Source organism: Haliotis asinina, chromosome 1 (assembly GCF_037392515.1).
Source record: "Haliotis asinina isolate JCU_RB_2024 chromosome 1, JCU_Hal_asi_v2, whole genome shotgun sequence".
Lineage (NCBI taxonomy): Eukaryota > Metazoa > Mollusca > Gastropoda > Lepetellida > Haliotidae > Haliotis > Haliotis asinina.
The window spans coordinates 35,960,566-35,974,000 of record NC_090280.1 but is presented as its reverse complement, the minus strand read 5'-3'; the positions used below and the strand labels follow the sequence as shown (position 1 = coordinate 35,974,000).

The 13,435-nt window shown below is 42.0% G+C and overlaps 1 protein-coding gene across 1 annotated transcript in view; it reads left to right on the top strand.

Annotated features, from left to right (window-relative positions):
* LOC137278643 (uncharacterized) overlaps positions 1-11,566 on the top strand; it is a 29,277-nt gene extending 17,711 nt beyond the window's left edge. The window contains exons 4-9 of the mRNA XM_067811144.1: positions 74-292; positions 713-784; positions 1,890-2,078; positions 6,974-7,192; positions 7,574-7,735; positions 9,407-11,566. Of these exons, the coding sequence (XP_067667245.1) occupies positions 74-292; positions 713-784; positions 1,890-2,078; positions 6,974-7,192; positions 7,574-7,735; positions 9,407-9,642 (1,097 nt within the window). The 3' untranslated portion in view covers positions 9,643-11,566. The remainder of the gene's footprint in view (positions 1-73; positions 293-712; positions 785-1,889; positions 2,079-6,973; positions 7,193-7,573; positions 7,736-9,406) is intronic.
* The last annotated feature ends 1,869 nt before the right edge of the window (positions 11,567-13,435 follow it).

Below are 13,435 nucleotides of genomic sequence, written 5' to 3'. Positions count from 1 at the left end.
TCAGCAAAACATAGGCACAAACGGAATTTGAATCTTTCGTGGTTCGTAAAGTAGATTATCTCCCTTGACGCAGGAAGCCAATACGGACAGCATTGGCTGGGGCTCAAGAAGGTCAGCGGAGTATGGAAGTGGTGGGACGTTGTAACCGGAACCGGAACCGATATGACGTCACCGAGATGGGAAGGAGGCTCTTCCGGTGAATGTGCTTACAGCCAAACCAGCAATATGGGGGGCAAGTGGAAGGCAGTACCCCTCACAGCCTGGTACAGAGTCGTATGTCAGGAGGCTGGAGGTGGGTAGAGGTCTACCGATAGGTGGATTGATGGGTTGGTGGATGGATGGGTAGACATATGAATGGTGAGGTGGGTAGACAGGTGTATGTGTGGATGGATGGACGAACGGCTGGATGGTTTGATAGGTGGGTAATGGATTGATGGGTGGGAAGTTAATTGACCATATTTTATTAATATGCTTTTCAACAAAGAATGGGTATCGTGAAGGTAGATGTTAAAAGTGTTTGAGCAAAGATAACGTGTTGACTTTCAACACTCCAGGCATAAACAGTTACATCGTAATTTCAAGGATACCATTAATCTAAGGCTCCATTGCAGCCACGTTCGGGGTGAAGAGACACGTTTGACAGTTAAACCTGCTATTTCAAACTGAAAGAGAAACTTGAAATCTTCCTTTAGTGATGTCCTTATATTTTCAGTGCCGGCCACAACATCAACAGCGACGACAGTACCAGCGACGACAGTACCAGCAACAACAACGACAGTACCAGGTCAAAGATATAAAGAAGTTTATTGTCAAAAAGGCCGAAAACATAGTTGAAAATTACTGAATGCGTCGTTAAGCGAGATAGCAAGATACACGTTGCCAAAGCTTATCACATATCAGAATTGAGTCTTTGAGACGATGCAGTGGGTAAAGGGGGTCGCACGTTTGCGTCGTCTCACCTATGTTTGTCTTTCACTAATATGAGTGTTTGTTCTTGAATGCCGCACTCAGGAATATACCTGCGGTCTGTAAATAATTGAGTCCGGACGGAACACGAAAGTGATCAACAGCATGACCATCAACCTACGCAAGTAGGAACCGATATCATGGGTCAGCCAAGTCAGCGAGTCTGACCACCCGATCTCGTTAGTCGCCGTTGACAAGCATGCGTTTCCGAAGACAATTCTAACCCGATTCTTCACTAATATCACTATGAGCGTATTTATTCTTGCTAACTCGGTATAACTGCAGACATATATTCTGGTCCAGTCTGAATCAATGTCGGTACGTTAGATTCGTTCTCAACCTAATCGTAGGAAGATCCTACCATGCAAAATGAATTTTTTTGTGTTACCCTCTGGAAATGCCGAACTATGGGAATTCGTTCGGTACTTGGTGTTAGTAGTGTTTGGGCTGTTGCTTAACTCCAGAACTCCTTATTATGATTTCTCACCTCTCTACAGATAACATCTTTCTCCTTTCTCACCCTTCTACAGACAACATCTTTCTCACCTCTCTACGGACATCTTTTGCCCCTCTCACCTCTGTACAGACAACATCTTTTTCCTCTCTCCGCTCTGTACAGACAACATCTTTCTCCTTTCTCACCTCTCCTACAGATATCTTTCTGCTCTCTCACCTGCCCCCATCCACCACCACCCGTACAGATATCTTTCTTCTCTCTCACCTGCCCCCATCCACCACCACCACCCACCACCCCCTGGCCCGGGAACATCATTATCCTCTCTCACCTCTCCTCTAGACCACATCTTCCCCAGACCACATCTCCTTCCATCACGTCTCAACACAGGCATTCTCAACTCAATACAATAAGTACATTCATATAGCTATATTCGTAACTTATCTGACAATCTAATTGTGTTCAACAGGTGGCAACTGTCTGAAATTCTCATCTGATCCTGCTCTGCATGCAACCGCCGTAGTGGACGGGGTTTGCTATTACGGTTTCAATAATAATGTACAATACGCCGCTGCAGAAGCACTGTGTTTGAGTGAATCGACACAATTGCCGAACTTCCAAGTCGAGGCTACCCAGGAGAGCGTATATGCTGCTTTAGGTAAGGTTTAACATCCTTGTGTAATCCGTGTGTCTAAACATATAAATGTCAGGCCCTTTCACAACATTATCTGACAAGCCAAGTTGCACTGAGTTGTATATTGTCCATTTCATGGTGTCATTTATACGTTGTAAAAAGCACAGGAATTTGTAATCACCATGACATGTGTAAATGATTTGGTCATACTTGCTCAAGAAGGTGTAGGCAATCGGATATAGGATAGGATCGTAAAAGAAGCACAATAAATTAGCGAGCAATATCAGGGCGGGGCACACCAGAAACTGACCTCACACATTGTATTCATGTGGGGAATCAAACCTGGGTCTTCGGCGTGACGAGCACACGCTTAACAACTAGGCCACCTCACTGCTTCCGTTAAAGAGAGACTGTTACAACCGTCCCCAAACGGGTTAAACCACATCTGTTGGATAGGTATCCTCGAATAGATCTCACGCATGCTTTTCCTTGTCATCACATATAGTGACCGTTATCAGTGAGAACAGAACAAAGTTTGTTTGAGAATGACTGGTTTTCTTGTCATCTGGCTATTGCGCCCCAGGCGTGTTCACTGGAAGAAATGTCTGGACGCATTGCTGACCATTACAGAAGTTGATTGGTTGGTTTGTTGTTTAACACCACACTCGTGAATATTCCAGCCATATGGCTGTGAATACAAAACAAGTCTGGACCAGACAATCCAGTGTTTGAAACCCACGGTACGAGCATAGATCTACGCAACTAAGACATGTATCAACATAGTCAAAGTGACCAACCGATCCTATTAGTCGCCTCCACGGCAAGTATACGTTGCTGAAAACCAATTCCCGTTTACCAGCTGGTTAGAAGGTGGTCAAGGTACCCAGACGTTGTGAATGACCATTGTGCTAAATGCTCATAACTTCAATCACTGGGTTATCTGAACCAGCCTGATTGAAAGGGCCTCTGCCATACGTATTGAAAAAAGTGTTCAAGGCGGCAAATAATACTCTGCGTTATTAAGGGTCAAGGGTCAAGCTATTGGTCACACTAATGCTTTAAAGTTGTAAAAATACAAACGTTCTTGACAGTGTGGTAAAACACATCAGGCCGTTGAAATGTCATTATTAGGTTCGTTAACATCCGATACATTCTGTACATTCTGTTCAAATTCAGAGTGTCAGTAGAGAAATCCACCCGCCACAAATGTCAATGATTTGCACGTGCAATAGCTCTATATTTTGACAGGGAAGGATGCTCTACATTTGATGCGTTTAAGCTGTCCTTTACCATTCAGGTACCGCTTTGAAATCGTTAAAATGGGACAGGCTGAAAGGGGTCAGGCGATAGTGCTTTTGGAATCTGGTCAAAACCAGCAATAGGTTTCTGTTCGCTTTAATGTGGGTGCTATTCGTAGACTGTGGCAGAGATTTCAAGCCAGTGGGTCCGTGGAATATGCACGACGACCAGGTCGTCCCAGAGTCCCAACAGTCCGAGATGATAGCCACATGATTATCACTGCCTTACGTACCTGGGTCCCCATTCGCGAAACCTTCGTAGCCCTAAGAATTCTTAACTTTGATCGTAACCAGTGTGTTAAGCATGGGTTTAAGAAGTTCGTAGGGCTACGAACGTTTCGAGAATAACTAGTCAGATTCCTTAACGCAGCAGATCTTCAGAGAGAATAACCAATGTTAACAATGTAAGGATATCCAAAAGCACCGTTCGTCGACGTTTAGAAGCAGGTGACCTGCAGTTTTACATGGAGCATTCATCATGAACCCAACGACAGTGGCTTCGTGTATTCTTCACAGATGAAAGTAGAGCCAATTTATCCTTCTATGATGGATTTATCTGATGCACGGATGCAAATGTGGCCACTCATAATCGATTTGGCGTAGGTCGGTCATGGTTTGGGCAGGAATAACACCTACTGGACGTGGACGTGGTCGACGGTAGTCTTATCAGACAGCGTTATTATCGGGACGATCTCAGCTCCAATAGTAGTACTATTCCTGCGAGCTATACCAGACGTTTGCCGCCCAAACTTGCAAGATCACAGCGCTAGGCTTGATAGGGTCAGGACTGTCCCGGAATTCCTTAGGCAGCAGGGTTTGGAGGGGATGGAGTGACCAGCAGGCTCGCCAGACCTTACCTTTATTGACCATGCCTGGGATGAACTCGACGTGTACCTGTGTATGTTACAGGCAATGTCTACAATCAGACAGTCAGGCAATGTCTACAATCAGGTATTGTGTACAGTTAGGCTATGTGTACGATCAGGCAATTTCTACGGTCAGGAAAGGTCTACATTGAGACAATGTTTACAACCAGGCAATGTCTATATTCAGGCAATGTCCACATTCAGGCAATGTCTACAATCAGGCAATGTCTACAATGACTCAAATAAATTTCAATGACTTTTATGCTTGATAACGGTGTTAGAATCTACACCGACACGTCGCATCCATTGCAAGAAAGAAGTTCACAATCTATAATAGTCTTCATCCTCATCATACCAACTTCTAAAATGCCACTTAAAGAAGCTAAGTATACATTGTCTGATTCACTCAGTCATTGTGTACATTGGCTAAAATTTCCAGGCATCGTGAACGTTTGCCTGATTAATTACAGATTGACTGATCGTTGAACAGGAATTATTGAGAAGACAAGATTAGCAATGGCTTCGTTCTGCGATCACTGTTTATCAAGGAATGTTATAGTTTAGATTAATCCAGTTTTCCTTAAAGCAAAGGCTTCCATAAGACTGATTTGTTTGTCTCTGACTGTTGAACACGTTTGGAGGTGAGTGGACGAAGGACACAGAATTCAATGCAGTAATCTTGGTTAGCCATGATCCACTTATGTTTTCCACTGGTCATTGATTTTATGTCCACAAGACAAGATTTACCAGTCCACGGGAGACGGTGGGTTTAACAATACCTTTTGTTGCAACACGTTCCCTCTTCTTTTGCTTTTACCATATCATGACCAGTAGAAATGTGGGCACGTTTTATGATATCAAACAGCTCATCAATATGAGTGAAATAGCTAACTGCAGATTCTGATTCTGGCTTTCTCTTTGTTCCCCGTCGTAACACGGAGCGGGGGAGTATGTATTCAGCGGCGTCTGTATACGGATTGTAAGTCCGGATTCTTGTTAACGCGATATCCCATGAACTATTGTAACCAATAGTGTACAATATCAAATTTAGTGACAGCCTACACTGGGGGATTACGTAGACACCAGTCAGTTTTGGTGACCTTGAGTTTATTTTCAAGGTCACCACGACACTTTGCCCACTTTTCAGATTCTTGTTAACGCAATATCTCATGAATTATTGTACCCAACATCTTCAAAGTTGGTGACAGTCTACATTGGCGGATTACGCAGACACCAATTAGTCTGGGTGACCTTGAGCTTATGTTCAAGGTCACTATGACACTGAAAACACTTTTCACACTCTTTAACATGTCGTAAGAACTATTTTATTTGATGTCTTCAAATTTGGTTACAGCCTACATTTGATGAGTCTACGCTAAGGGATTGAATATCAACCGATTTGGGTGACCTTGATCTTATTTTCAATATGTCCACAACACTTTATCCACTCTTTCAAGGTTATGCTAACGCAGTATTTCATAAAACATTGCAACCAGTGTCTTCAGGTTTGTCAACAGCCAACATTGGGTGATTATCCAGACACCAGTCATTTGACGCATCTTGTGTGTGAGCAAAAAGTAAAGAGTAATGAATATGTTATACATTTTTCATTCATCTTTAGCGGCGGGGGACATGGCCATGTTACTGGCAAACACATTATTCTGATTAACTTCTCACCGCACGATCTCAAACCTGCCAAGGACGTAACACCACCGGAATGTCTTCTCAGCTCCCAGAGAAACCTTGACTTCTTCAATCAAATCATAGTACTCCTGTTCAGTCGACAAGATTGACTTTGAATCGGACTGTCGTCTACACAGGAGATCTTCACGAAATGCAGACTCCATGATGATAACAATAATGAATGTCAAGTCTAGTAAGAAAATGCTTGCATTTCTAAAGAAGCCTGTGCTGTAATGAAGGATCATTTCTAGGGAAGCCTTTGTTTTAAGGAAGACTGGATTAATCTAAACTATAAACGTTACTTGATAAAAAGAAGCCTCAGAGATCACAGAACGAAACCAGTGCCAATGTTGTCTTCTCAATAATCACTATTCAACAATCCGTCAATGTGTACTATAATTGGGCAAATAATCAGGCAATGTGCACAATGCCTGGAAATCTTAGACAGTGTACACATTGACTGAGCAAATCAGTGATTACACAATGCCATTTAGAAAATGTAACATATGTTCTATTTGGGATTACACTGTCTTCGTAAAGTGCAAATTCTAGTACTTTTGTGTGCTGGCGAGTAGGCGAGTAGGACTCTGAGGTTGTAGGATCGAACCCGGATGGGACCGAACTCAAAACACGTACTAGAATTTGAAAGTGTAATTCCAAATATAACATATGTTACATGAGTGAATCAGGCAATGTACACATCGACTGGTTATTTGAGCATTGCACACATTGCCTGTATACGTCACTCAGCACAAGTGGATTTCCCAGTACTTCGCACAGCTCTAGTAGAGGAATAGAACGCTATTCCTCAAGCTTTCTTTATGAACTTGATACAAAGGTCCATGAGAACAAGGTACTTCTATCTCGTGGACTCGCTAGGAGGGTACTCACGATAGTGAAAGACCGGGTGCTTCATGTTTGTCATTTTTAGTTTGGGGGTTGGTCTCCACACATTAATCATTATGATGACACTTATAGTTCTAGTTTTTCTGAGAAACCTTTTTCACATCTACTGAAAATAATTTGACCCTTTATTAATGGCAACTAGTATAGATTATCTCCTTTGACACAGGAAGCCAATACGGACAGCACTGGTTGGGACTGAAGAAGGTCAGCGGAGTATGGAAGTGGTGGGACGTTGTAACCGGAACCGGAACTGATATGACGTCACCGAGATGGGAAGGAGGCTCTTCCGGTGAATGCGCTTACAGCCAAACCAGTAATATGGGCGGCAAGTGGAAGGCAGTACTCCTCACAGCCTGGTACAGAGTCGTATGTCAGGAGACTGGAGGTGTGTAGCAATCTAGAAACAGGTGGATGGATGGATGGTTTTGGGTGGATGTTGAAATGGATGGGTAGGCAGATGCATGATTGAGTGGGTGGACGGATGGGTTGATAGATACACAGATCGATGGTCGGGCTGACGGACTGACGGAAAGATGGAAGAACGGAACATGGATGCATGGATGGATGATTGGCTGGCTGGGCAGATGCATGTGTGGATCGACAGGTGGATTGATGAATCCAAAGTCGATTGACCGCATCTTATTAAGCTCTTCAAAAAAACACTAGGCGATCGTGAAGATAAATATGTTTAAACCAAGCGTTTGAACAAAACCGAACAAGAAATTTCAGTACATATTTGACCTTCAGTGATATCTTTGTATTTCAGTCCCGGCACCAGCAGCAACAGCGGCACCAGCAGCAACAGCAGCAACAGCGGCACAAGCAGCAACAGCAGCAACAACAGCAACAACGACAGAACCCATCATTTTAACGTCAGACCCACCAACAACAACATCTGACGTTCCAGCATCCTGTTCTCGCTCCTACGGTAATAGCCAAGGATGATATATTATTAATTGTACATTACTTATTACTTATTACATATACCACATACACTGACACAGCTGTGCGTACGAATAAAAAAACTGATCGTCCGTTCATACGTCATTCCGTCGAGACGTCATTGGTCTCATTACGTCAATCAATCAATTCATCAGTTAGTCGTCCCATCAGTACCCTAATTCCTCATTCGTCATTGCGATGAGTATGCCAAAGAAAAATCTAACAATACGTCATTCCGCCAACACGCCATAAGTTGATACGTCATACTGTCAACGCGTTTTACTGCCCATACATCCTTCCGTAAACAAATCTTACGCACATCAGTACGTCATTCCTTCTACAAGACGTGATGTCAATATGTCATTCCGTCAAAAGGTCATTCTGTCAATATGTCGTTCCATCAACAAGTCATACTATCAATACGACATTCCATCAACAAGTCATATTTTCAACACGTCACTCCACCAACAAGTCATACTATCAATACGTCATTCCATCAACAAGTCATATTTTCAACGCGTCACTCCACCAACAAGTCATACTATCAATACGTCATTCCGTCAATACGTCACACTGTCAATACGTCATTCCGTCAACAAATCAAGCTGTCAATACGTCATTCCATCAACAAATCATACTGTCAATACGACATTCCATCAACAAGTCATATTTTCAACACGTCACTCCACCAACAAGTCATACTATCAATACGTCATTCCATCAACAAGTCATATTTTCAACGCTTCACTCCACCAACAAGTCATACTATCAATACGTCATTCCATCAACAAGTCATATTTTCAACGCGTCATTCCGTCAATACGTCACACTGTCAATACGTCATTCCGTCAATACGTCACACTGTCAATACGTCATTCCGTCAACAAATCAAGCTGTCAATACGTCATTCCATCAACAAATCATACTGTCAATACGTCATTCCATCAGCAAGTCATTCTGTCAAAACACCATTGCACCAATACGTCATTCCTTAAACACGCCAGTTAACCTTCAATCAGGCGCCTAAAGGGATCGGGTGGTCAGGCTCTTATCCCAGTTGCATATATCGATGTTCGTACTGTTGATCACTGTATAGTCCTGATCCAGACTTAAATATTTACAGCCCGCCGCTACATAGGTGTACTATCTCCGAGTATCGCACTCAGGAAAAAACAATCCACTTAGCGAAGACAAACTTAGGGTAGACGACGCAAACGAGTTACCTCCCTTTACCCATTGCATCGTCTCAAAGACTCAACAATGCTGGTGTGATACGTGGTTGTTGTTTATTGTCGCAGTTACTAATGTTCACACACATGGCGGTGGTCCGTAAATAATCGAGTCGGGCCCTTTTCGAATTATACATAGTGCAAGCTGCATGATGGAATTGTCGAGTATATAGTACAGAGACAAATATAAATTCAAGAACAGAATGATTTTTATCAAATATTTTGCTGCATCTGTTGCTGATCGTTAAACATGCATGAAGCAACGAACTAACTGAATAACATGAATATCCGTATGTGTAGTATTTATGATTCCACTTTTGAGTATAACTCACCCAAGCATATTCGCCCACGTCCTATACTATTAACTCTTCTAATCTTTGACATTTGATCTACGATTTTCTTTTTATCTCCGACGTCCTTTGTTTTAGATGGAGGCGTGGTAACAGAGACGTTCAGTGAGTGCTTCACCTTAGCGGGAGTTGAGGAAACATCCATCATCACCTTGACCTCAGTCACACGTTGTGCCCGAACATGTGTCGCCATACCCCACTGCTGCTCATTTGTCTTTGACGTCACAACAAATGCATGTCGTCACTTCCGGCCAACGTGGTTAGGAATTAATGTCACCCCTACGTCATTTGAAAAATGTTACACCGTCATGTAGAGAAGCTTAGTGTAGCAATATGGAGGTTTACGTCTTCATCTTGTTCGTCCTTACCTGACTGAGACGTCACGGATGAAGATTAAGTGGACGTATACAGTGGACTCATCATAACTGTGTTTTTTTTTCCTTAACGGATGTCGATACAACGTCCCGAACCCGTTTGTAACGATCCATAAATTTTCACAGAACCCCGTCAACGGAGAGCATATACCTAATGTTCTGCAATATCTTCACCTCTGTGATAGAAGAGTCGTCCATAGCAAAACCGGGAATCAACATTTCTTTCTATCGAAAGCATCAGCACAGGAACCAAATCTCGATGACCAACAAAGGCAGACAACTCAGATCTCGTAGACAAACGTCATCATTTTAGGATGCGCTGTGTGAATCAAGAAAGGGAATCTTCGTGTTCTGCATTGAGACCCCACAGGAATGTACCGGCACGCGCACACAAAGAAGAGGCCAATCTAACAGCACACAAATCATGAGCGTTCAAGGCAGAAATTATCTCGCAACTGTTCAAGCACAAACGTTTAAGAGGTAATCATCTCACAAGAAAGAATGTTCTAGTGACATCACCATGCAACTGGTTGAACATGAACATTCTAGAAGGATAATCTCACAACGCTCCAAGAGAATGCTCTTGCAGAATCTACTCACAACTGTTTTTGCGTTCAAGGCAGAAATTATCTCGCAACTGTTCAAGCACAAACGTTCAAGAGGTAATCATCTCACAAGAAAGAATGTTCTAGTGACATCACCATGCAACTGGTTGAACATGAACATTCTAGAAGGATAATCTCACAACGCTCCAAGAGAATGCTCTTGCAGAATCTACTCACAACTGTTTTTGCGTTCAAGGCAGAAATTATCTCGCAACTGTTCAAGCACAAACGTTCAAGAGGTAATCATCTCACAAGAAAGAATGTTCTAGTGACATCACCATGCAACTGGTTGAACATGAACATTCTAGAAGGATAATCTCACAACGCTCCAAGAGAATGCTCTTGCAGAATCTACTCACAACTGTTTTTGCGTTCAAGGCAGAAATTATCTCGCAACTGTTCAAGCACAAACGTTCAAGAGGTAATCATCTCACAAGAAAGAATGTTCTAGTGACATCACCATGCAACTGGTTGAACATGAACATTCTAGAAGGATAATCTCACAACGCTCCAAGAGAATGCTCTTGCAGAATCTACTCACAACTGTTTTTGCGTTCAAGGCAGAAATTATCTCGCAACTGTTCAAGGACAAACGTTCAAGAGGTAATCATCTTACAAGAAAGAATGTTCTAGTGACATCACCATGCAACTGGTTGAACATGAACATTCTAGAAGGATAATCTCACAACGCTCCAAGAGAATGCTCTTGCAGAATCTACTCACAACTGTTTTTGCGGAGGTATCTCACAATTGGCTGAGCACGACCAGTCTAGGAGGAATCAGGAAAGAATATTTAAGCAGGGAATATCTCGCAACTATCCAAGAAAGAACGTCATTGAAGGAATTATCTCGAAAGTGTGCAAGCATGAACGTTCCAGAAGAAATCGGCTCACATCTGTCCAAGCACCAACTTTCTAGTGGACTTATATCACAGTAGTCCAAGAGAAACCGCACGTGAAGAATCAGCTTGCACCTGAACACGAACCGTCTCTCAACTGACCAAACGTGAACGTTCTAGTCCCAGCAAGAATACCCTTGACGGGATCCACCAGTAATATGCCAGTTGGACTATTTCAGAAGGGATCGAGCAGATGTGTTCTCCCCCTTGATTAGTAAATTAAGGCTACTTAATATGATGCAAGTCCCACATGGGCGTAATGAAATAGGACACACAACATGTCCTCAATGATTTGTCTATCACTGTCCAAAAATTCTCAACAACAAAGCTCAGCATTCAGAATTGGAAAATGGTGTGCTACTACCAGTGTGTGTGTGTGTGTGTGTGTGTGTGTGGTGGGTGGGGGGGGGTACATTTATGTTTCTCCCAATGGTTAATATCATGGCAATCTGTAAACCATCAGCCTTTTGACCCAAAATGGAATTGTGGTGAGCGTCAAATGCCTTTCAATACGATAAGGCAATGAAACACTTCGTCGAGTCCCATGACGGAATTCAGTCAGTCTCCATGAGAAACCAGTCTTAAGGTGGTCCCTGATCGCTTATTCAATCACATGAGCACAGTGTGTTACCCATCTGCATTATTATCAGAAATTGGTGTAAAACCCAAAGTACTCACAAACACTGCCATATGATGAACAAGGTTCCTGTTTTCAGATCTTTCAGAACTGAACGTTTTATAGATGCAACCTGATTGTTGATTCTCGACACAGGTAACAAACACTACAAAACATGTTGATTCTCTATCAAGATCACAATCAATCTGTACACAGGTGACAAACACCGTGTTAACTTTAAAATGTTAATTTTAAACTAAATCACCGAAAAAGTGACAAAATCTGTGACATTACGAACATTGGTAACATACAATGTGACCTTTTCATTGATGTGTTTTGCAAGAGTGAGTGAGTTTGGTTCCACGCCGCTTTATCGATATTCATGCAATATCACGGCGGGGCAATTTGCTTCACAGATTGTATCCATGTAGGGGACTGTCCCAGGGACGTCAGTATGACGAGCGAACGCTTTAACCACTAATCTACTCCAGCACCTTCTTACCAAATGAACAAGACACCGTCAGCTTTATGTGGAAAATCATCCAATGGCAACGGGTAATGTACATGTTCATGTGAAAAGGGAAAACTTCATGATTTTATGGATTTACAAACTTCTTGAATATTGACAACACGACGTCTCTGGGCTACTTCTTGCCCCTCCCTCAGATGAATATTGAATATCATGTTGTAAATAATAAATTAGTTGCAAATCCATTCTGTTCGTTGTCATATTCGTTGTCATAGTACCTACCAACTTCTAAATGCCAATCAAGCATCTTGGAAACTGGATGACAAACATTCTACTGAACCTATACCCAGATAACAAGCAATTCAAACTTAATACCAAATCCCTCCACGGGTGTAAAACAAAGCACTGATTTTACTTGAAAAAGATTTATATTGAATCCCCAGACAGATGAAAACAATGAAAACTTTATCCTGAACCTCTGATCAGGTGAACACAACGCAAAACCTTTTACCGAATCCATACACGAAATATAATACAGTGTAAATTTTATACTGAACCTCTAAACGTGTAAAACAATGCAAACTTTTTACTGAATCTCTACAAACAATGCAAAAATATTCTGGCTCTCCACACAGGTGAAAACAGTGCAAACTTTATACCTCTCCACACAGGGGTAAAACAATGCAGACCCTATACTGAATTATTACACACATGTTAAACATTGCAAACTTTATACTGAATCATTATATAGATGTTAAATAATACCAACTTTACTTTGAATGGTTACATCGGTCTTAAACTTTGCCAAGCTTATACTGAATCATTTCACAAGTATGAAACGTTACAAACTCTGTATTGAATCATTACACAGGTTTGAAACAATGCAAACTTTATACAGAATCATTACACTGGTTAATTTATAAGGAAACATTACAAACATTAGTCTAAATCATTTCACAGTTGTGAAACATTGCAAACTTTATGTTGAATCATTACGCAGGTGTGAAACATTGAAAACTTTGCACCAAATCTTACCACAGGTGTAAGTCAATGCCAACTCTATCCTAAAATTCTGCACAGGTGACAAACAGTGCAAATGTCATATAACTCCTTGATGAAGTACAGTGGGTAATAACCAGTGAATG